Here is a 24,045-nt window from a genome sequence, read left to right on the forward strand (position 1 = left end):
AGCCTTCCCAGTTGGAACTTGGCAGCTTTAATTGAAGAGCAGGAGCCCAGTGCGGACCCCTAGCTTCAGGCCCAGGCTGAGCGGCAGATGGGGGGGGGGTGGGTTGTGGCAGAAGAAGGGAGTGGCAGTGATAGGGGAGTGGGGTGGGTTGTGAAGACGTGGAGAGAGGAGGGCACCGAGGCTGGGAAGGACAGCAAGAGCAGGGCCCACGTGGGGCTGGACTCCCTGAAAGTACGGCTCCGGGGGATTCAGCCAGCCAGGTCCTGAGGAGACCCAGGCTGGCTCCAGCCCAGGGTTTGGCCCTCCCTTTGAATTAAGGAGGCTTTCTGCCATGACCCCAGCCCTTTCTGCCGCTGAGGGTGGGGACACGCACCTTGGGCCCTTGGATTCCCTGAAGACCCTGAGGAGGAGAAGAGATCTGATCAGATGGTGCCCCCACCTCTTCCCCACTGTGGCCCGGACCCAGATTCCCCCTGCCCAACATGTGCCTGCCCACTCCCTGTCCAACCCCAGGGGTCCTGCCCACCCCTCTGTCACAGGCCAAGTCAGCTGCCCTCTTTGCATCCAGGCTGCATCACGTGCGACAGTCCTTACCATGGGGCCTGGGGGCCCTGGAGGTCCGGGGGGCCCTGGCTCCACTATGATCTGGGCCTAGGAAGGGTCAGAGACTGTTGAGTCACCACCTGGACTGATGACCGCTCACACCCTGGAGCTCAGCAGCCCTGGGGGCTAGGAGCAGTGGACCTGGGGCCTCTGTCCACCCCAGGAGGGACCTGGCCTGGGAGGGGCTGGTGGCCGGGAGCTCTCAGCCGAGGACACAGCCCGAGGCTCCCTCACTCTCCCTACCCCCCACCCACACCCCCCATGTCCCTGGTGTGGCCAGGCTGCCCTCTCTGTCAACTTGGGCAGGTTGTTGGGGGAGACCCTAACCCCCCTCCCAGCCCCCTCCCTGGTTACCAGGCTCTCTTGTAGGGCTTCAGATGCTGGCTCTCCCTTTTCCCCCTTGGGTCCGTCGATGCCCTGCCGGACAAAGTGGCCCGTGACCCTGTGTGTCCAGTGCCCCAACCACTGTCCACAGTGCTCCCCAGCTGCCCCCCTGCCTGCATCTGACTCCTAGGCAGCAGGAATACTTCCGTCTTTCGCAGCCTGAAGCTGGGTGAATACCCAGGCACGGTGTACTGTGGGGTGCTAAAAGGAGCATACTAGCAGCTTGGTAACCGGTCTCCCTGTGGTGCAGGGCAGCCAGGGGCTCTGGAAGCCCAGTCCCGGGCTCAAGACCTGCCACCACCTCTCTGCCTGAGTGGGGCTGCGCAAGGCGAATCTCTGCGCCACGTGGGAGCGATGAGCAACCAGTGGCAGCTCCCACCCAGTAAAAGGCGGTGTAGGTGCCCCGGCCTGTACCGGTTTCAGCTCTGCCAAGGCTACTGGCATTTGCAGTGCCTTCCCGCCTGTGTGCCGTGAGTGGGCCACGTTTGCGGTGGAGGAGCTCACTTGTCGCAGTGTGCTTCAGCTTCTGCCCAAGGGCAGAATCTGGAATGTTAATTAGAACTTCAACCTGCTCCAGGTTGATTTGACACCCCCCACTGGAAAATGGAGGTCAAGATAATGGATGACAAAGCTTTTTGTGGGCGGCCCTGTCGCTCAAGAATGACGGCTCCCCTGCCTGTAATGAGTGGAGCCTCCATTGCTGTAGGATGCTCTGTTAGCCTGGCTTCCCAATGAACATGTTTTGTCTTTCTGTTGCATTCAGAATGGTGATGAATTGGTTCACTTGCTCCAGAACATGAACCAGCCTGAAGTTTGGGGTCACAAAACTAGGGGACTCATCTTCTAGCTCTCAAAAAACAAAACAAACAAACCCTGACTCATAGGACAGGGTAGAACTGTCTGTGAGTTTACAAGACTGTGACTATAGGGGTAGAAAGCCCCGTCTTCTCCCTAACCACTACGCCACCGGGGCTGAGCCCTCAAGCTGTCAATATCCTGCTGTTATTGAGAAGCGGATCACCAGGCCTTTCTTCCTAGGCTCTCTTGGTCTGGAAGCTCTGCTGGAATCTGTTTCCCCTGGCTGGCCCTGCTGGTATTTGTGATGCCAGTGGTTGCTTCCAGCATGCCAGCGGCATGCAGTCACCACAGTATGTATGGTAGACTGGCTGATGAGCGGTGGGCCACAACGACACACAGCCAGGAGAACAAGCAGAGTGGATGGCCACCGAGTGCCGTCTGTGCATTTGCTCGTGGGCGTAGGGAAGAGTCCTTCCCATTTTAGAGATGAAGAAACTGAGGCCCAAGGAGGCTGAGTCATTTGATCAAGCTTCCTTGGCCAGGATGGAGCTGGATGCAGGCACAAGAGGGTTAGGTCTGAGCACCTAGTTTGATCACCTGGCCCCCCTGCTCTCACCAGGCTGCCCCCCAATTTCATCTTTACGGCAGCCCCGTGGGGTAGCTGGTGGCTTTTTGACAGATAGGGAAATGGAGCCTGCCCTGGGCTGCCAGCAAGCCAGAGCAGTGGCCAGGGGCCCCAAGTTTCTGACCAAAGGCCCACATTCCTTGGATGGTACCACATGGCAGAGCCAGCAAGAGCTCTGGAGTGGACCTGGCCTGACCTACAGCTGCCAGCTGTCACCCTGTGGTGGGCACATGTGGACCTCGGGACACTTCTGTGCCACATGGCACTTGAGCCTGGCACTTACCGGGAGGCCTGACAGGCCCATCTCGCCTGCTTCCCCTTTGGGTCCCGCCAGCCCTGGCTCTCCTGACTCCCCTTTTAGTCCTTTGGGGCCCTAAGAACCAGAAGAACAAGGGGGCAGTGAGGCTCAGCTGGCAGGCTCTTGCCCCTCCCTGGGGCCCCACGGCTGAGGTCAGCCAGGCCAGCCAGACCCCATGTCCTCCTTGGGAGTTGAGGGGGCTGGAGCCTTGACCCAATGCACCAGGGCCCTGGATGGAGGTGGGTGTGCATGGTTGGGGGGGCACAGGAGGGGCACTAGGTCAGCCACACTGGGGGGGCTCTACTGGGTTCAACTCTGTCCCCATCTCAGAAGCCAGCCCTCCCCATCCCATCATTGTTTAGCACCCTTTGCCTGCCTCCTCCCTCATGGGCTTCCACCTGCTAATATCATGATCACAACGACAGACAGGGACATGGTCACTAGCATGCAGACGAGGAGGGGGCTTTGAAACATTCAGGGGGGAACGGAATGGGCTGATGATGGCATTTTGCAGTCCCCTTGTATTTGCTGACACGTGACAGCCTCCTGGCCACCTCTGGAGAGAGGGCCAGCCTACGGCCAGGTGGTCAGGCCATGGGCCATGGTGGACCCGCAGGCTGCAGAGTCCTGCCCCGCCCAATGGGGGGTCTCTCGCTAGTGATGTACACAGGTGCACACATGTGTGTGCGCACTGCCGGCCCAGGCATCAGAGACCTTCTGTCCGTCGATTCCAGGGGTACCAGGCAGTCCGAGCTCTCCCTGGAAGGGAATAGAGAGGAAGAGGAGGGTGGCTCGCTGTAGCCCTGAGCGGGGGAGGGTTTGTGGCCAGGGGTCTGGCAGGTGTGCCCCCTCATGCTGAGCCTGGGGCAGCAGCTGCATGGCTGCAGGCGGATCCCCGGGAGGTGCCCATGGCCCAGGGCACTGTGCTGGCGGCGCTATGCCTGCTAGGCTCTCTTCGCTGCCCTCTAGACAGGGCCAGGCCCCTGGAATCACCCACTGCCCAGGCATGGATAGGGGAGCTGGGGCTCAAGGATAAATGATGACTTGCTCTAGACCCCGCCTGACTTCCTGGGCTTCTCCCCCAAATCGAGTGGGCTAGTGGGTCAGCAGGAAGTTGAGACTTCAGGTAGGGAACTGCTAGGACCTCAGGAGGGAGTGAGGTTTTCCAGGGAGGAGTCAGGACCCAGGAAGCAGACACCCCCTTTCTCTGAGCCTCCAGGAACCAGGCTAGGACCCCAGGAGAGAGAAACAGAGGGGGCAAGGAGGGGAGACATGGGGCTGAGGACCACGGGGTACTGACCTTGGCTCCGGGAATCCCTGGGGGCCCAGGGGGCCCCTGTGGCCCGGGAGGACCCTGTGTGTGAAAGTCAAGCTGGTTGGTGCTGAGGCAGGGCCTCCCCATGCCCCCTGCTCACCCCTCCACGTGGGCCTGGTCCAGCCCAGCTGAGATGCCACAGGGTCTCAGAAGCTGGCGGCTGCATACACCCCCCAGGTCAGGCCACACTGCACGCCCATTTGGTCTGGCCCATGTCTTTCGGAGGATAGGGAGGCAGCGGCGGTAACAGCAGTGGATGCTGCTCTGGCAGGGCCCAAAGTCCTGCCCGCAGCACCAGTCTGCCCCAGGTACAGGTTTCTTCACAGCCCTACCCTGCTCAAGAGCCTTCAAGGGCTCCCCATTGCCTCTGGAAGCAAGCTCAAGTCCACAGCTGGCCAGCTGAGAATCTTATCCCCACCAGCTGTCCTCATAGCCCCCCTGGGAGCCCCTTGTTGCCCTATTGTCCCAAATTCCTATCTCACTGCCAGAAAAGGCAGTGTCTTGTGTCAGGTCTGACCCCATGCCCAGGCTGCCCACTGACCGGGCTTCCTGACAATTCCTCAGCTCCTACCTAGCGTCCCGCTAGCATCAGCCCCACCCTCACCCCTCACGGCCCTTCTTAAGGCTGCACCCCTGCTAGTCCTCAGCCTGCAGCACTCTATAATCCTCTTTCCACCTGCCCCTCCATGTCCACATTTATCCATGTATCCCCTGCTCCGTCCACCCTTCCTCTAGGCCCAGCTCCCCCTGCTGGTCATCTACCACACCATTCCCCAGCTAGCCCTCCACCAATGTGAGTTTTAAGAAAGATACCCCCTTTGCTCAAGAACCCACTATGGATCCTCAAAAACAAGTAAAACCCAAACCAAACTCCCTGCCATAGAGCGGAGGCCGACACCCTGACCACAAGGGCAGACGAGAACTGCCCCTCTAAGTGTCCGAGGCTGCAACTCTTCATGGGAGTAGAAAGCCCCGTCTTTCTCCCGAGGTTTCGAATTGCTGCCTTTGCTGACCACAGCCCAACGTGTGACCACCACACCACCAGGGCTCCTCAGTGCCCATCAAATGGAGCCCTCATCCCAGCCTGGCATCCCTCACCCATTCCCGGGCCTCCCCTGTAGGCCCAGAGCTCCTCCCATGCGGCCCCCAGCTGCCTGGACACAGCATGTCCTCCTGGGCCTGCACCTGACACCATGCCACACTACGCAGGCAGCGTGGCGTGGCTGGGGAGCGAGCTGGACCGAAGTGCTCCTGCAGCAGACTGCCCCGCCCGGGTCCCCGCCCTGGGCACCGCAAGGACCAACGTCTGCACAGAGAATGAGGCCCTGCTTTGCCAAGTGCTGGGCAGGGTCAAAGACCAACACCTCCCTGGCTCCCAAGCAGGTGTGCTTCTCTATTGCTCACTCCAACAGTCCCTGGAGGCTGGGGCAGGCCCAGGGCAGCCCCGCTGGGCTGCAGACCAAGGAGTCCCAAGGGGGGCTTCCTCTTAGCCACAGCCTGGGAGAGTGTGTTTGGGGGCAGTGACGGGGGGGGGGGTGTGTGCTCCCGAAGCACTGATTTCCTGGGGCCCAGTGCTGCCCTCCAGGTGAGGCACCTGGTGCAGGTCGGTCCCCCGGGCTGAGCTGCCTACGGAAAGACTTAGCACCATTGGTTCCGTTCAGCCTCAGAACAACCGTGTAGGGCAGGGTGGAACTGGCCCTGCGGGTTTCTGAGACTGTAAATCTTTATGGGAATAGAAAGCCTGGTCTGGTGGTTTTGAACTACTGCCCATGTACCACTTGTAACCACTACACCAGCGGGGCTTCTTGCCTGTGTAAGGCAGCCCAGGGGAGTACACCAAGCAGTCAGTCCTAAGGAAATGAATGGTCACTTCCGTTCCAGGTGTGTGTGTGTGTGTGTGTGTGTGTGTGTGTGTGACTCTACCTTAAAGGCATCCAGGATCCTGCCGTCGTAGTCGATCACCACCGTGTCTCCTTGCTCCCCCTTGAGCCCCGGTAGACCCTGTGGCAGGGAGAAAAGTCTGCGTTTCAGGGAAGAGCTGGCACGGGGCAGGCAGCCCACAGAGGAGGCTGGCAGGGGACCCCACCTCCTGAGTGTTATGTGTGCTCACAGCGTGGCGGGCTTCGGCCAGGTCGGAAAACCCCTTTGCTCTTCCTTCTGGGAACCCGCTCCCAGGCTCACTGATAAAATGCCCCCAGGGTGGACCTGGTGCTACCCCTGCCTGGCCTGCAGGGGTGGCATCCGGGCCAGGAAATTCAGGTATTCTGAAGGCCTGGCTCTCGAGTTAAAAAAAAAAAACTTGAAACCCTTGCTAGGCTGTGAAGTTCTTTAGATTTTTAAAGGCTGGCCAGAAGTATCCATCAAATAAACTTTCTAAAACACAAAGTAAGTAATCACAAACCAAACCGAATCAAACTGTGCCGTGAAGTCAGTGCCGACTCACAGCGACCCTTTAGGACAGGGTAGAACTGCCCCTGTGGGTGTCTGAGTCTGTCACTCAGTATGGGGGTAGAAAGCCTCGTCTTTCTCCTGCGGGTCGACAGGTAGCTTTGAACGGCCAGCCTTGTGATTATCAGCACGTTGTGTAACCACTGCCACCAGGGCTCTCTCAGCCATGGGCCACATGTCACAACCTGGGGGAGAAGCTGCCCAACCACACACTCACGTCCCCACTGGGTCTCGGCTGCCCGTGTGTGTCTGTCCCAGGCGGCCAGCGCCTGGGACGGAGACCCAGGCCTGTGCGTGCCCTGGCACCTCGCTGAGGCAGGCCTGGTGGAGCTGTGTTATTTGTGTGGTGCTCTCACGCTCAGCACTGCCTCTAGTCCCATCCTCGGCCACCTGCACAACCGGGCCTGGGCCCAGAGCCCCTGCAGCAGGAAACCGTGTTCTGGGACCGTGAGGACTCCTGGCTGCTCGGGTGACGGTGGGAATGGGATCCTGGGGGCCACATGTGACAGGACAGAGCAGCCCCATAGATGTTCTGGGCTGTGATCGGTACAGAAAAAGATCACTGGGTCTTTCTTCTGAGGAGCTGCTGGGTAGGTTCAAACCACTGACCTCTACATGATTAGCCGATGGCAAACTGTTTGTGCCACTTGGGGACCTTAAAGGGATATGAACAGGGCTGGTTAAACATTCCTGGATGAACCCAGCTGCAGGGATGAACCTTGGGGTCAGGGCAAAAGAGAAGGCACCCGCCAGGCCAGGTGCAGGACAATGGCTAAGCCAAAAACCAAACTCATCGCCCTTGACCCATGGCCACCCTACAGGACAGGGTCGGAATGCCCCTGGGGGGTCTCTGAGCTAGTTACCTTGTGCAGGAGTAGAAAGTCCCCTATTTTTCTCCCTAGCACCGGCCGGTGATTTCAAACTGCTGACCCTGAGTCTCACAGCCCTGTGCTTAACCACCACCCTCCCTGGACAATGGCAGGAAGGACCAATTAAGGATCTGGGTTTGAATATGCAAAGAAGAGTCTGGAAGGGCAGTCCCTGAGCTAGAGGGAAAGGGGAGAAGGGAGAGGTTGGGTGGATTTCACACATTCTTATTTTAATGTTGTTCAAAACATCTGTATTATGAAAAATAAAAAACAAAAATCACTAATGAATGAAACAAAAAATCCAGTTGCTGCAGAAGCGCCCCCCATCCCCCTGCTGCCTCCTCTGGGGTCCTGGTTTCTGAAGCTACAAGGCCCAACGAGGAGTGTTGGGGGTGGAGGGGATGGGGCCGCTTACCCGGGGCCCTGCAGCTCCATCCACTCCTCGGAGGCCGGGCTCCCCCTGTGGAGATACACATGCAGTTGTTGTAGACCCCCAAACCCCACCCCAAGCCATGCTTCCCGCCCCACTCTGCCCGGACCTCCTCTCTCCCAAAGAGGGGTGGCAGCCAAGGAAAGGACTTGTGGAGTTGCAGTGGGTGACCCAGTTCACTGCCCCCCCTAAGCCAGCTCTGAGTTGGGGTGCAAGAGGACCCCGCTAGATGAGGTCTGAGCAGCCTGCAGGCCCGGACAGCACACTCTACATCACCTTGGGGCCTGGGGTGCCAGCCACGCCATTTTCTCCTCGGGGCCCCACGCTTCCTGGTTCACCCTGAAACAAAGACATTCACTGGGGAACGTGGGGCAAGCGGGGGTGGCCTCGCTCTGTCCCCCTGCCACTCTCCCACCCCACCCCCTCCACCACCTTCTGCTCTGGTTCTTGGCACAGAGGGGTAGTTCAGGGATTCATGCCAGAGGCTAGTTGGCCGTTGAGAGAGGTAAGGGGCAGTGAGGCAAGGCGGGGGGGGGGGGGGGGGGCGGCAGGAGGTCCTGAGTGCATGGGAGCAGGGGTGTCGCTTGAATGTGATGCCAACTCATTGGTGATGGGGCAGGGCCAGTCCCCCTGCTGCACTCCTGGTCTGTCCCTGCCCCGTGACTGCAAAGGGCTCAGGACAGGGGCTTTCCCAGATACAGGGAGGTGGGCATGGGGAGCAGGGGACCAATGGGGGAGGGCCATGTACCTACCTTGGGCCCTGGGGGTCCAGGGGGGCCTTGCTGGCTTGGTGTCCCATCATCCCCCTGAGGAGAGAGCAACTGAGGTCACAGTCTGGGCCCTGGGACCCTTGTGTACCCTCACCCCTGTCACAGGCTTCCCTCCACAAGTTTTCAGAAAGGTGAGGGGCAGGGTCCCAATCCGAATGCAGCTTCTTCCCCTGTGACTCCTTCCCAGCCAAGGGCTTGGTGTCTTCTCCTCAGAAACTCTGGCTTCTCCAGTCCTCGGACTCAACTCCACCGGGGCTCTCAGACTGGGGCTCCTCAGCTCTCTGGCCTCACAGCCAGGCTCAGGAGTGGCCGCTGTGGCCCGCTCCACACACTGGCCAGGGGGCCTCTCCCTCCTCTAGACTCCCCATGGTGGCCCACTTAGGGGGCAGGGCTGGGGCCTGAGCCATCTCTGTCCCTTGTCCCCAGCAGCCCAGGGCCAGCCTTAGCTGGCCTTTGCAGAAGGACTGGACGGGCAGTTGAAGAGAACAAATTCCTTCATTCCGCCAACAAAAACTTGGGGGCTTCGACAGGCTCTTGGGAAAATCCCACTGTGTCTTTAGTGACCCTTCGGAAGCCCCGTGTGTTGAGAGCACCCTCCGCAGGCGCCCGCTCCGACGGAGCTGGCGTTTGGGTCAGAGGAGGCCAGCAGAGAAGAGCTACTGGGAGATCCGGAGAGCAGGTCCGGAGGCGGAGGGCCTGGCCGGAAGAGAACCTCAGGGCTTGGTGGGACAGATGGAGGATTGTCTGGTGGGGGGTGGGGGGCTCCCTGAGTGAGGGGGCATGTGGGGAGACAGGGAGTGCAGCTCAGTGGCCCGTGGACATCCGCCTTGTCAGGAAGGCGTGTCCCACGCAGACCCCACGCTACTGCCTCTGGAGCTGGGGCTGAGGACTCGACATGTGCGCATAGCTCTGTGTGGGGACTGCCTTTGGAGGACCACTGGTGTGTTGGAGGATGAGGAAGAGTGGACGGGGGAGCGGGTGAGGGAGTGAGTGCTGGTCCGCTTGAGCCACGGGGCAGGGCAGCCACCCCGAAGTGCACCCGGTCCACAGCGCCTGACTGTCTCCCCAACCAATTCTCGCCACCTCAGGTGACAGCTCCGCAGAAAGGGCCCTCACCTTCTTTCCAGGAGCGCCAGGCTCGCCCTGAGGAAGAGAACAGGCAGAAGAGATTGGTCAGAGTGGCCACGGCTTGGGAAGCGCTCTAGGCCTCCCTCCTCTGGGGAAATCGGCACCGACTCCCCACACCTAGGTCATCTTCGGAGAGACTTGGATTCTAATTCCCAAGTCAGAAGGAGCCTGGGCAGGTCACTTCCTATTAGCACAGGGGGGCTGGGTCAGGTTATAGAGACCACAGTAGGGGCGCCCAGAAGGGGGCTCCTTCCCCCTCCCCCTTCCTCTTTCAGGGGTGGGTCCACCCTCCACTCCCCCAGTGGAGGGAGGACTGGAGACAGCGAACATCTGGAGAGGGCTTGAAAGCAGAAGACATGTTTTCCACACAATATGCTGAGTGAACTAAGACAGACATAAAAGGCAACCAGCGCATGATCCCCCTCATGCGAAACGTCTGGCAAAGGCAAATGCGGAGAAACAAAGATGTATCAGGGGTTACCAAGGTGGGGACGGTGAGGGGTGTGGGGATGGGAATCTACTGCTTGCAGGATATTGGGTTTCTGTTTGGGGTGATGAAAAAATTTTGGAAGCAGATGTTGATGACGGTTGGGTAATCAGGAGAACGGACTTAATGCCACTCACGTGTACATTTAAAAATAACAGAGACACAGATTTTATTGTGTGCATGTAATACTCCCCCCACACCCTCCCTCATGTGCTGGATGGCCCCACCTTCACAGCCCTGTCTGGAAGGCTCATCATGCTCCCATTTAACAGATGGGGAAACTGGGCCCCCACCGAGGAAGTAGGCGGCTTGAAGGTCACAGTTAATCACAGAGCTGGTACAGGAGCTCCGTCTCCTAACCCTGCAGCCGTGGCCACCCTCCATGGTGATGCTGAGGGCCCGGGGAGGGGAGTGGGGCCTGAGCAGGACTCACCTTGGGTCCTGGGGGTCCCTTCCGGCCCTGGAACAGAAGAAGAGAAAGCGTGAGCCTTCATTTTGGGGCAGCTCCCACGCGTGTTTTTATTAAGAGCCCTGTTTGCTAGCGGGATCCGGGCCTGACTCCTGGGGTGTGGGCAGCTTCTGCCTACCACACCCCGCTGTGAAGGTGACTGGAATCTGCCAGGGCCAGCCCCTGGAGCACACACTGGCCGGTGGCAGTAGGGAAGGGACTTCCGAGTCTGGGGACTACAGGGTGCCCAAGGGATCTCTGAAATGCCCCGATACTGACCATCTCGCCTTCCGGTCCGGACTCGCCCTTGGGGCCCTAGAGAAACATAAGGTGTAAGCAATGAAGCGTACGGGCCTTCGCACTCACTGAGCCGACTGTGTGCCCGAGCCAGGGTCGGGGATCTAGGGCGTGACCTCACTTTCTCCTCACCAAAGCCCCACAAAGCCACACAGGATATCTGGCCCCGTTTTCTAACAGAACTTTGAAATTGGGCACGTCCTGGCAAAATGCAGGAGCCACTGAGCAGCTGCCCACACTCCCCCTGGTGGTCGTCCTGTGGAAGTGCTGGCTCTGCGTTGGATGGGAAGGACAGGTTGGCTGGAGCAGCTAAGATAGGGGCAGAAGGAAGTCTGGGGTCCAGAGCGTGAATGAAGCCTATAGGAGGAAGCCTGGAGGTGAGTCATAGAGTAAGTAAGAGCCACAGAGAGTCAGAGGGACAGAGGGACAAAGAGACACAGGAGTAGGGGTTGGTTAAGTCCTGCAGATAAAGCATCCTCGGGGAGGTCTCAGGGGAGCCCGAGTTACGCACTGGTTACTTGCAGGACTGCTGTGGAGTAAGCAGTTTGAAACCACCGACGGCTCCATTCGAGAATGCTGAGGCTGTCTACCCCTGTGAGGAGTCAGTCCCACAAACCACAGGGGCAGCTCTACCCGGCCCTGTGGGGTCGCCGTGAGTCAGCATTGAACCAAAGGCAGTGGGGTTTGGTTCTGGCTTTATGGACTTCTGCATTGGGGCTTGGGTGGAAATGCTGGTGAAGGTCGGGCTGAGGGTCTCTCGGGGTTAGAGTTGGGTCTAGTTTCAGAGTCTGTCGGCGTCAGGGTTGGAGGATGACTCGGGATGTGGGCTGAATTTGGGGTTAAGGTTATGGTCGGGTTGCAGTTACAGTTAGGATCGGGTCAGGGGTATGGTCTGATTGGAGTTAGGGGTTAGTTCTTGGTCCAGGGTCTTGGGTTTCTGTGCGGCAGGGACGGTGTCCTGGATGGTCCAACTCCATGCCCTTCCTTACCACGGGGCCTTGTGATCCCCTGGGGCCATCCTTCCCAGTGTCGCCAGGAGGGCCCCGAGCTCCAGGGGGCCCAGGGGGTCCTGGGGGCCCAGCAGATCCATCTTGCCCTTGGTCTCCCTGGAAGACATGGGGTCTGACATGACTTTGAGGGTGAGAGCAGGGACGGCAGCCCGTGGGCCAGGGCTCTGCCGTTGGGCCCTCGCCATGTCTGGGCGGCCACACTGAGGGGAGGGGTCTACACTGTGCTGTGAAAGGCCCACAGGGTCTTTCCACTGGCTCCAAGGAACGTGCTGGCTCTCCAGCTCTCCGCTACCGGAAGTCCCAGGTGCCACCGGTGGATGGGGAGAAGGCGCATGTGCCTGGCCAGGCCCACCCCCTGCCCCCGTCTTTCCGAATGGTTGGCGCCCACTCTCTCAGGCATTTGCCCTCACACACCAAGGCCTCTGTGCGTTCGACCGCAGCAGCTTCTCCGCGATCACTAAAAGATGGAAGCAGCCCAGGTGCCCTTCGGTGGCTGAGTGGCCCCGCCAGAAGGGGTTCGTGACACCCCGCGACGGCCCTCAACCCCAAGAAGGCGCTACTGAGACACGTGGCAACGTGGGTGGAGCGCAAGGGGATGATGACGCTAAGTGAAACAAAATCCCATCCCACGTGGTGACGGGCTCTGTTTCTCCATCTTTCGGATATTCTTGAACTAACGGGGCTGCGGAGCGCACCTGAATGGCTGCCAAGGGGGTGGCACAGGGAAGGGTGGGGTTGTGAGGGCGGCCCTAGGGACTACGGGATGTAGTTACACGGAGCTACACGTGTCATGTGACAACATTACACACACACACACACACACACATACACACACACATGCATGGACAATGTGCCATCAGAACAAGGCTGGCGGGCAGCGCCTGTGTCACTGGCTGCCTCTGAGGTTGTTCTGCAGAGACACAGGATTTTGCCGTCGGGGAACACTGGGGTAAGGGTACCGGGGTCTTATTCCTTACAATTGCTTGTGAGTTGAATAGTTGTATCTGAAAATCGAAAGCAAGCGAGAGACAAAGGCAGCAGCAGCCCACACACCCCGTCATGCAGCCCCAGCAAGCCCGCCGCGCTGTGCACCATGTTAGTGCCAGGTCAGACCTCAGGCACCGGAGTCCTCACTCAGCGGGCTGGCCAGGACACGGAGGCCCCCCCTGCTGGCCTGTAGTTCCTGCCCCCCTCGGGCACAGGTGTGGCCCGCGCCGGGCCTCTGTGCCCATACGCTCCACCTTTTTGTAAGGAAGAAGGCTGTCATGGTCCCGGCCCCTGCCGTTGTACCCGGCGTAGGCCAGGCCTTCCTGAAGGTGTTCTTACTTAGTCTCTAAGCCAACCCCAGGGTGCTGTCATGGTCCCATTTTACAGCTGAGGAACCTGGGGCTCAGAGAGGGTCATCATTTACCCAGAGCTACAGAGCCCTGCTGACACTTTGGGCCGCTAACAGCAAAGTCAGCCGTTTGAAACCCCCAGCTGCTCCTCGGGAGAAAGACGAGGCTTCCTAACCCCATAACGAGTTACTGTCTCTGAAACCCTGCCCTCTAGGGTCCCCCTGAGTTGGAATGACTCAGGGCAGTGAGTTTGGTTTCAGGAGGAGCTAAGGGTTGACGGTGATGTAAACAGCATGCGCTCCACCAGGAACTAAAGAAAGGTTGGCCATGTGAGCCCACTTAGAGGTGCCTTGTAAGAAAGGTCTGGCAACCTGTTTCTGTACAGAGCCCAGGCCTGTTCTAACGCACATGGAATGGGGGTGCCGTGGTCCGCATGGATGTGGCGAAGCTGGGAAGGCACAGCTAGTGGGATCTGTGGCCCCAGCCTTCGAAAGAGCTCTTCTCTCCACCCAACGGCCCCTATGAACACACGGACTTCTTTCCCCAGTTCCAGCAAATCAACGCAAGCTCAATACGTTGACCATCAGACATTCTGACCAGCCTGGAATGGCCAGGGTCCTGATGACAAAAGAATTGCGCCCCGGAGGACAGAAAACAGACAGTTCCTTTGGGTCAGGAAGCCATGGGTGGGATTGGGGGCGGATGACTCCCACTTCATTTTAAGAGCGATGTGGGTCATTTAAAGACACCCCTCCAAGACACTGCCCCTTTCACAGCTCAGGGCCCCGATTGAGAACGACCGGTCTGGACTGAACGGGTGTACACACGGGGCACGTCCTGGGAGAGGCTGGTGGGACGGCCGAGGCCAGGTTTCTGAGGTCTGGCCTGCAGACGGGGGTGAGTGGGGAGCACGTCACACAGCAGGTCACGCTCGCTGGACAGCAGCTACCTTGAGGATGCGCCGGCTGAACACGGGATGCTCTCTACTTACAAATCCCGGGTGAAGCCGTGGGAAAACCATCTGCTCAGGCAAATGGGCGGAGCGGTCAGCAAGCCACAGAACCTAGCTCAGGGGAACCAGCTTGGTCCTCGGGCGTGGCCACAACTGCACAGAGATGGCTGCCACACCAGGGCTCTTCTGCAGCGAGTCCTGCCTCCCCTCCCACCCCCCATGAGCTGCGTTTGTGTCTTCACCCCTGGGTGCTGGACTGACTTGTGGGTGGAATAGAGCATGATGGAGCTGAGTCCTCTCTGGCTTGGCAGTGGCTGCCTCTTGGGTGCTCCCTCTGTGCGGCCAGCCACCCTGCTGGCAGAAGCCGGCACTGTGGAGAGCCGCACGTGGCTCCCCCGCTGAGCCCCAGCCAACAGCTGGACAGGTGAGGGCATCATCACCGCAGATGCCAGGAGCCTGGCCTTCAGATGTCTCCAGCCTTGGCTGCCATCTGCTGGCAACCACAAGGAAGATGCCAGGCAGCCCGGAAGGCCGAAGGTTCAGTTGCTAAACCTTCGCAGGGCCACAAGCAGGCGCTAATGAAGAGGGAGAGGGGCTGGGGGTGGGCGGTGGGTTGCTCTCCCGTGAAAGGTAGGCTGGGGATCCCTGGTCTACTGAGCAATGGGCATCCCTGAAACACAGTCCAGGGGCTTCCTTTGACTTCAGGGAAACCCCGCTGGCCCACCCTGAGGCCCAGAGGCCCTCACAACACTCTCTGCCTGCGTGGCGGCGGCTCCGAGGCCCCTGAGTGACACTGGCTCAGCTGCCCTCATTCCACAGAACCCGGGTTCAGAGACGGCGGGCCACAGCTTGTGCCCGGTCACAGAGCCATGAGGTCACCCGCAGGCAGGCCCCCAGCCCGGACTGCCCGGTCGCCACTCCTTCCTTTCCACCCCTGCCCCTGGGGGCTCAGACAGTTTCAGGAGGGCCACTCCTCACTTCAGCCCCTCCCTGGCTCCCCCTAAGTGAAAGGCATTCACCCTGGGTCAAGGCCATCTGAGCTCTGCTGCCAGACCTCCCACGGCTCTGCAGTGGGGCTGTGTGGAGGTGGCAGAGGCCACCTGGCCAGCTTCGATTCAACGTCGCCCTCTGTCTTAACCTTCTGTGCTGGTTTCCCACCGTGGGAGAGCTCTCTCCTACGGCCCCCCCGCCCCCCTGCTCTGCACTGGGGCCGCCATGAGGAGACCCCAGGCTCAGCTGGGGTACTTTTGCACCCCAATGTGGACAGTGTGGCAGCAGCGAGCTGAGGGGAGACTTGGTCCACTGCCCTGTGCTGGGAGCGGACTCAGGACTCCTATGAGTCTTTACAGCAGGGGTCCTCAGACAACGGCCCGTGGCCCACATGCGGCCCCCCAAGGACATTTATCTGGCCCGCCGGTTGTCTTTGCCCCGTTTGCTTTTTTACTTCAAAATAAGTTATGTGCAGTGTGCACAGAGATTTGTTCATAGTTTTTTTTTTAAACTATAGTCCGGCCTTTCAACGGGTCTGAGGGACAGTGAACTGGCCCCCTGTTTAAAAAGTTTGAGGACCCCTGCTTTACAACCACTACTGGGGTATGAAAGAAAACGGAATCTTGGGGGTGGTAGTCTGCCACCTAAGGGCAGATGGCAGCACTGAGCTTTGGGGTCAGGTCTGCTAACCCCAAAGTCTTCACGCTTCCTTGGGGCCCGCTGCCCTTAGAAGGTCAGGCTAACCCGCGTTAACTTGTCCATGGTCAGAGGGACAGGTCATCCTGCCAGAAGACCCTCATCTGCTCAGGTACACAGGTGCAGCCAGACCCAGCTGCCTGGGGCGGCTACTTAACTGAAAACAAAACAAAACAACCCTCAAACAAAAACAAAACCAGGGGCAGGACTGAAGCTGGGCAGGAAGCAGGGGCTGCCTCCCTCACAGAGTTTTGTGATAAGCTATAGGAAGCAGGGTCCTGAGAAAACGCTGCTCCGTGTGTGTGTGTGTGTGTGTGGTGTGTGTGTGTGTGTGTATGTGTGTGTGTGTGTGTGTTTCTTACCCGGGGGCCAACGTCTCCGGGGGCACCCTAGGGACAGAAAGCAGAGCTCCGTTACTCTAGGACTAGTAACCGACACCCCCCTCCCCCCACCCCATGGTCTCACTGAATTCTAAGGACAGTGGTGGGCAGGCCCTGGCTCTGTTTTAATTTCAATTTTACAATGAGGAAAGGGAGGCGCTGACAGCCAGTAAGCAGACCTGAGCCACTGTGCTGGGCAAGAGGAGACCCCAAGACCCCCCCTCCTGGTTGCTACTGAGGAACCTGATCCCTGGGCAGAGCGGGCCTTCTGGCTTCTGTTCCGCCCTGGGGCCTGGAGAAGCCACGTTCTGCGGAGGAAGCCGGAGGGCCATTTTGCTCCCTGCTGATGGGGGCGTGGAGGCTCTGAGAGGGAATGTGCTTGCTCCAGTGTGTAGGCTGGGGTTCTTCCTCAGCGGACACACCTGCTCAGACTCCAGAAGCACTTACCTTTTCCCCTTTCGGGCCTGGAAGTCCCTGGAAAAGGAAGGTGGAGAAAATGCGGGTGTGAGTGAGTTGGGCCAGACTGGCTTCCCTAAGGCCTGGGACACTGAGCTAGGGTATGGGGGTGGGGGTGGTGGTGGGGGGGGAGGCATGTGGAAGGTCACACACCAGGTGGGCCAATGCTGCAGCCCCTCAGCATGAGAGAGCTGGGGGCTTGGGGTCCTCAGTGGGGACCCACTGGCCTCTACTCCGCAGGGGAAGGGCTTCTTTCTAGTTAGCACACACGCCACGCCAGTCACCGTTCCTGAGAGTGGCAGCCCCCAGGCTCCATGCTGTCCATGAGCCGGGTGAAGGGGATCCAGAGATTGAGATCTGACCCCTAGATGTGGTCTGCGTGTGTGCGTGTGTGCGTGTGTGAGCGCGCACATGCGTGCTTTCACCTGTGTGCGATCTCCGTGTGAGCGAGCCCTGGTGGCTGCAGTTGCTGGCTTCAGGGAAACCTGTCTTGGCGTCACCCAGGGACCAGGGCATCTGGGGAAGAAGGCCAGGCCCGACTAGGGAGGCCACTTTGGGGGTGATGTGCTGGGCCAGGAACTGACCTGGTTGCTGGTGTTCACCTCTCTTGGACCATTCACCTTCCCTTCAGCCATTCATTTTGCTCATTCACACCTGTCCAGATAACCAATCCTCTCTTTAAAAATTCACATGTCATCAAGGGTTCATGAGGGAGAGTGGGGGAAGGAGGGGAAACATGAGGAGCTGATATCGAGGGCTCAAGTAGCAAGCAAATGCTTTGAGAATGATGATGGCAACAAATGTACAAACGTGCTTGACACAATCCATGTATATATGGATTGTGATAAGAGTTGTATGAGCCCCCAATAAAATGATTTAAAAAATGTCAGTTGTCTTCAGTCAACTCTTCAACCACTTGTTCATTCATTTCTTCATTCATTTTCTGGCCTAATTACCAGGCACTTATCAATCACTGACTCTCCCTTTGTCCTCCATGCATCCAATTGTGTGTACAATGACTCCTTGCCTCATTTGATCATCTACCCTTCTCCTTATCCATCCTCCCATCCATTCATCTATCCTCCCACCCATCCAGCCACCCATCCATCCAGCCACCCATCCATTCATCCATCCATCCATCCATCTATCCTCCCACCATTCACCCATCCATCCATCCATCCACCCATCCATCTATCCTCCCCCCATTCACCCATCCATCCAGCCACCCATCCATTCATCCATCCATCTATCCTCCCACCATTCACCCATCCATCCATCCATCCATCCAGCCACCCATCCATTCATCCATCCATCCATCCATCCATCCATCCATCCATCCATCCATCCATCCATCCATCTATCCATCCACCCATCCATCCATCGATTCATCCACTCATTCATCCACCCACCCATCCATCTGTGCATCCATCCGTCCACTCATTCATCCATCCATTTGCCCTTCTACTCTTTCACTCATCCATCCAGCATCCATTTGTGTTTCCATGCATCTACATTTCCATTCATTAGCCCATCTGTGCTCCACTGCTATTCATAAGGTGTTCAGTGGTTAATGCAGTGGTCGTTCCATGTTGGGCTGCTAACCACAAGGTCAGCAGTTTGAAACCACCACCTTCTCCAAGGGAGAAAGGCAGGGCTTTCTATTCCCATAAAGAGGTACTGTTTCAGGAACCCACAGGGGCAGTTCTACCTTGTCCTGTGGGGTTTCTCTGGAGATGGTGGTGAGTTTGGATTTGGTTTTGGAATACCTCAGAGGTGGACTTCCCATGCCTTCCTCCTAGTCTGTGCTTAGTCTGGAAGCTTTGTTGTGTTGTACAGCGAGTCACTGTGAGTCAAAACCAACTCAGTGGCCCCCAGCACCAGTGCCACTACCACCACCACCATCACCTCCATCACCACCCATCCATTTGGCTGTCCGTCGATCTACCTTCAGTTATCTACTGACTTAGGCTTATTCATCCCTGCACATCCTATCTGCTCTGTGAGGATGTTGTGGACCAAAGATCCCTGGTACAGGGACTAAGAAGCCCAATGCCCGCTATCCATAGCTTAGGAAAGTCCCAAGGGACATTCCACACCAGGGGCCTGCTGCCCCAAAGGCTTATGACTTTTGAGGGCTGCAAAACGACAGCGATTGTACACTCCTCCGTCCCTGATGACGTCACGCTGCCGCTCTCAGGAAGGCCCATCCTCTGGCAGACGAGCAGCCTGAGGCTGGGCACACTGAATGAGCCCACGGTGGTATTTCTGTGTGTGGCTGGGGCCCGACCGCTGCCACAGCTCAAGCACTCCCAACCCACAGCAGCTGCCCCACCTCGGAACAACCTGCATCACTTACCGGCTTGCCATCCAGACCCAGCGGCCCCTGGACCAGAGAAAGAGAGCAAAGGTTACACGCGGACTAGCATTTGCTTAGCATAGATGTGTTGATATTGACAAGAACACAATGCCTGGTCTGAGTGGAGGGTCTGCCAGTGTGGTGTGTCGTGTGCTACCCAGAATCCCCTCTGCTGACAGATCATTATTCTTCTCTAAAGACTACCTCCCATCTGAACCCACGAGTGTGGGTGAGGCTGACCTACCCATGGCTCTGGGGCGGCCACAGGACCACATTCCCTAGGCCAGCCAGGTGCTGACCCAGGACGAGCCAGCAAGCGCTCTCTGGCTACGCCTGGGACCTCCGGTATGGTTCTTTAGGGAAAGAGGGCTTTTGTCTCCCCCCTGGGGCCATGCCAGAGCGGAGGGGCCAGCACTCAGTGTGAGAAAGAGCAAGCAGAGAGGGAAGCAGAGCAGAGACAGAGAGGAAGGCCGGGTCACAGTAGGCGCTACCCCTGCACCTTCAGTCTGGAGCTGGGCCCTGGGTCCGGAGCCAGATTGAGCTGAGATTGCTCTCTGGTAACCAGGGGAGCCCCGAGAACGAGAACGCAGAATCTCAGAGACATCTGTGGCTCCCACTGGCCCCCCCCGGGTGTGTGTGTGCTCCATTTGCCCACCCCCTTGTTCATTTCACAGAGCCTTGCTGAGCTTGCCTCTATGTGGGTGGAAAATCTAACCAGGTTCATCTTGTTCCTGCTAAGCACCCCGTTCTCCCCGCACCCTGCACACACCTCACTCTGGACCCCAGCAGATACCCAGGCTGCCTTGAGGCAGGAACAGGCGGGGGGGGGGGATTGGGGGGTTGGGGGAAATCTAGCTGTCCCAGTATGTGGCGAGCGGGGGATGGCATTTCAGCTGAGGAAAGAACCCAGGCAAAGGCCTGCAGGGGGACGCCCAGGTGCCAGTGAGCAGAGGGCAGCTTGGGCCTACATCTCCCTGGTCACAGGCACTGGCCGCATCAGCCCAGCTTCATGGCGAAGGTCAAGCCTCTGCCATCCAGCCACTTGGACGTCAGTTTTCCACGCTCTCTGACTTCTTTCCGACATTTGCTGGGGCTGTTCCCTCTGCTGGCAATGCCCTTCCTTGCCTCCTCCACGGCGGCAGTGGGCATTGAGGGAGCTGGTGCACCCTGGAGACAGGCCCCTGCCTATCTTTCCTCCCAGACTCTGGATGCCAGGGTGGGCCCCAGCTTGATGTCCAGTTTGCCACGGGCAGAAGCAGCCAACCTTCCAAGACCCTGGGCAGGTGAGTGGCCACTCAGAATAGGTTCAAGGCCAAGGCCTGGCTCCCGGACCCAGAACAATTCTGAATAAGTGGTTCCCGAGGACTTCCAGCCAGCAGCCTCAGCGTGGTTGGAGGTCTGGGTGTCTGGCAACGTCCTGGGGCAGGGGGGGTCTCAGGAGAGGGCAAATGGGGATCCTCTATTCTAGAGGGCCATTCCCAGAGGAAAGGGCCTTGGTCCAGCCATAGGCCTGGTGCCACCGCACCATTTGAGGCTGCTAGCTGCTTTTCTCCTGAGTCCAGCCCACACACCCACGTCCTCCCCTCGCGGCTTCCCCCGCTGCCCTCAGGCCCGCCTGAGCCCTCACCATCCCCACCATCTGGCTTCCACGACACTCACAGGTCTGATCCATTTTGGGTCTCAAAGGCTCCCCTTACTTGCACATTCAGTCTTTAGACACCATAATAAGCCTGAAAGGTAGGTGCCATCACAGACGGTAAACTGAGGCTTGCAGGCAGGAGGAGTTTGCCCAGAGCCATGCAGCCAGAACAGGCCGTGGGGGTGGGTGGGAGGGGGGTGGGCAATGGGCAGGCCTGAGGCTTGTCCTGTGGGCTCTTGGTGCTCAAGTTCCAGCCATGCCTCCACTGAGTCCCCAGCCCTTTCCCCTGCCTCCAGTCAGCCCCCACACGCCTCTGTTCAATGCCCTTCCCACCTCTACCCTCACCCCAAGTGTCCACTTAGCAGACGAGGGAACTAAGCCACTGGGCTTGTCGTGGGGCTGGAGGGTGAGGTGTGGATGGAGGCCCAGGGCCTCTGGGGCTGTGCCTTACAGGCCCTGCCTTTCTCCAGGGGCACCTGGTCACCCGTCTTCCCCTACTGGGAAGACCCCCACTGGAACAGGGCTCTGTGGATCCTCTCTCGCCCAGAGCCACCTATAGAAATTGTGCTGGCCAGACAGACACACTTGCTGTGTGGCCCTGGGCCATCCATCCAGCTTCGCTGAGCCCCAGCCCAGCAGAGAGACAAACATCTTGCGGGGTTGTGGTGGGGATGGCATGGGAACAGCTCTTGAGTCCAGCAGTGGCCCAGTTTGTTCCTCCTTCTGCAGAAGAGCAAGGCCCGTGCCCTGGGACTGGTCCAGTCTGCGTTAGGTGACCCAGCAAAGGGCTGAAACCAGGAGCACCCGGCACGTGGCCTCCCAACCTCCTCCCCGCAGGGCTGCTCCTGCCCTGGTGTCATTGCTACGGTCTTCCCCCTCTGCTCTGCCCACCCACTGCCCCTGCCAGCCCGGGACATTTGAAAAGTGCCGCAGGAGCCTGCGGGCTCTACGCAGTACCATTCGCCCCATGGTTTCCTGGACTCAGTGGTGCTTTCCCCTCTCCTGTCTCCACCTGTCGAACTCATACCCATTCTTCAAGACCCAGCTTAAATGGCACCTGACCTGGGAGCCTGCCCGGCCGCTGTGCTCTGGGAGGCAGGAGCAGTCAGAGGCAGCCAGGCTTTGGAATCACGGTCCCGAGACCAAGACCTGGCTTACTTCCCCAGGTGACCCAGGGCCCGAGGAGGCTGCTCCAGCTCCCCACCTTTCCCAGGGAGGTGGGCTGCCTGGTGTGGAGACCTTGGTGTGTGGGGTGGGGGTTTTGTTGGAAAGGTGCAGCGGGCACTGAGAGAGGAACACAAACTGCCCAGGAGCAGATACTGCTAAGCAAGCCTTGTGTTCTCCCCCCGCCCCCCCCTGGAGCTGCCCAGGGGCCCAGCCTGCTTGGTCCCTGGGGAATCAGCCCCTGCCTACAGAGACCCCGTCCATCCTGATGTGAAATCGCTGTGAGGGCAAATGCCTGCGGGGCCACCTGTCCACAGGTTGTAGGAGAGTCTGGTCCTCAGCCTGAGGTGCCTCTGAGTCAGCCACCCCTGGCCCTCTGGGCCAGGACACGCCCCCCCCCCCCCCCCGCCGCATCACTTGGGCCCTTCCTTCGATCATCACCTGTGGCCTCCCCGGGCACTCCCCAGACAGCTTCCTACAGTGCAGTCTGGCGTGCTGCCCTCCTGGCTCCAGGCTGGTCCCTGCACGGCCCCAGGCTGCTCTCTGTAGCATCCTTCTGAGGACCAGGGAGGCGCTAAGATTCTGCCATGTAAGAGCTCATCTGTCTTCTTGGGTCCCTTTCCAACACGTGGTCCCTGGGCAGGGCTGCCTCTGCGTGAAGCCTTCAAGTTCCAGGTGTCTCTCTTTATCCAGAAGCTTCCACGGCAAGGCAGCCAGGATGCTGCCTAGGCTCCAGCCCCAGAGGGGCAGTTTGGTATTGACAGCTGTCCTTGTGTTCCCCAGCCAGACCTGGGCTGCCCCAGCTTCCCACCATCTGGCCACGGTCGCCCTCTGGGATTGCCTCCGTGGGTCATGTACGGGCGGCTGAGGTCCCTGAGCTTCTGTCTGTCTGAGTGAAGAACCCTATCTCCTGCAGAAACGGATTCCTCAGGAAATTGTCTTCGGGTGCTGTGCGTCGACGCTGCCTCCAGGTGGCGCCGTCTGCACCAGCACAAGCTGCCAGAGAAGGCTATGGCCAAGTGTCAGCTTGGAGGGGGGGGCGGGGGGGGGGCCCGGGGGGGCCCACTGCTCAGTGATCCGCAGTCTGGTAATGAAGTTGTCCTCCTCTCTTTGGGGATTGGATGTGGTCATCTTCCCTTTTTGCATAACGACCTCGCCTTTGGAACCTGACCAGATTGGTAAGGGAGGAGTGGGTGTATTTCCAAATGAGCCCTCACCCACAGATACCAGGAATGAGGACTTCCATTCAGCAAATTTTGGGGGACGTGACCCATAACAGCACCTGAGGTTCAGGCTAAGTGGTATTTCAGCTTGGGTGGGACGAAGGGCTGAGCTGGATCTGGGTGCTCCTAAGAGGAGAACCAACTCCAGCCCAGCCAGGGACCAGGCTGAAGGAAGGGAAGGGCAGGTACGGGCACATGTGGTCAGGTTGGACAGGGCCGACAGGGCCCAAGCCGGGAGTCCAGGCCACGGACAAATTGTTCGGAGCTGAGGTGACTCAGGGAAGGTAGAGGAGAAGCTGAGCCACCTGGAGGTGTGTGGGCCGAGCGGCCGGGGCTCTTCCCGGCTAAGGCAGTCCTCCTTGGAGGTTTCAGTTCCCTGGAAGGCACCTCAGAAGAAAGGCCTGGCGACCAGCTTCCTAAACATTAGCGTTTGGAAACTCTACTCTTGCACATGGGAGGTTGCCAGCGCTGGAGTGACCCGTGCAGGGTTTCCCCTGCTCCAGGCCATGGAGGGCAGGGGTGTGGTGGGGTCATAAGTCACCTGCCTGCACCTCCCAGAAAGATCAGGAAGTTTCTCACCAGCCCACAGAAGAGAGGAGAGGGCTTGGGTCTTGCAGTCTCTGGGTGGAAGCCTTTTCCTAAGCCTCCGTTTTTTCACCCACAGAATGGGGAGAAGAGCTCGCACATCCCAGGACACTGCCTGCACAGACAGGCACCCCCCACCCACTGCGCCCCCTGATCAAAGCCGGGGCATCCACCAGAGCTTGTCAGCGCCTGTGCCCAGTAAGAAACCCCACAGCTGTTGACAAGTCTTGGTTCTGCTTTAAATCACTCTTTCCCTCCCACGGAGATCGGCCAACTCCAGGACGTTTCCGGACACACCAGGAGGCAGACAAAGGCTTGGCCTGCATCTGAGCAGCAGACCAGCCGAGCAGCTGCCCT

The 24,045-nt window shown here is 58.9% G+C and overlaps 1 protein-coding gene across 1 annotated transcript in view; it reads right to left on the reverse strand.

The window, feature by feature from the left end:
- Window positions 1-24,045, reverse strand: part of COL23A1 (collagen type XXIII alpha 1 chain) — a 37,092-nt gene that overhangs the window by 6,572 nt on the left and 6,475 nt on the right. Inside the window, exons 2-18 of the mRNA XM_075542732.1 lie at window positions 19,078-19,104; window positions 16,713-16,739; window positions 16,248-16,274; window positions 11,890-12,006; window positions 10,883-10,918; window positions 10,589-10,615; window positions 9,657-9,683; window positions 8,523-8,576; window positions 8,047-8,109; window positions 7,756-7,800; window positions 5,947-6,024; window positions 4,009-4,062; window positions 3,423-3,467; window positions 2,694-2,783; window positions 958-1,020; window positions 595-651; window positions 374-400 (exon numbers count right to left, since the gene is read on the reverse strand). Coding sequence (XP_075398847.1) covers window positions 374-400; window positions 595-651; window positions 958-1,020; window positions 2,694-2,783; window positions 3,423-3,467; window positions 4,009-4,062; window positions 5,947-6,024; window positions 7,756-7,800; window positions 8,047-8,109; window positions 8,523-8,576; window positions 9,657-9,683; window positions 10,589-10,615; window positions 10,883-10,918; window positions 11,890-12,006; window positions 16,248-16,274; window positions 16,713-16,739; window positions 19,078-19,104 — 864 coding nt within the window. The remainder of the gene's footprint in view (window positions 1-373; window positions 401-594; window positions 652-957; window positions 1,021-2,693; window positions 2,784-3,422; window positions 3,468-4,008; window positions 4,063-5,946; window positions 6,025-7,755; window positions 7,801-8,046; window positions 8,110-8,522; window positions 8,577-9,656; window positions 9,684-10,588; window positions 10,616-10,882; window positions 10,919-11,889; window positions 12,007-16,247; window positions 16,275-16,712; window positions 16,740-19,077; window positions 19,105-24,045) is intronic.

The sequence above is a fragment of the Tenrec ecaudatus genome, chromosome 2, assembly GCF_050624435.1.
Source record: "Tenrec ecaudatus isolate mTenEca1 chromosome 2, mTenEca1.hap1, whole genome shotgun sequence".
NCBI classification, from domain to species: Eukaryota; Metazoa; Chordata; class Mammalia; order Afrosoricida; family Tenrecidae; genus Tenrec; species Tenrec ecaudatus.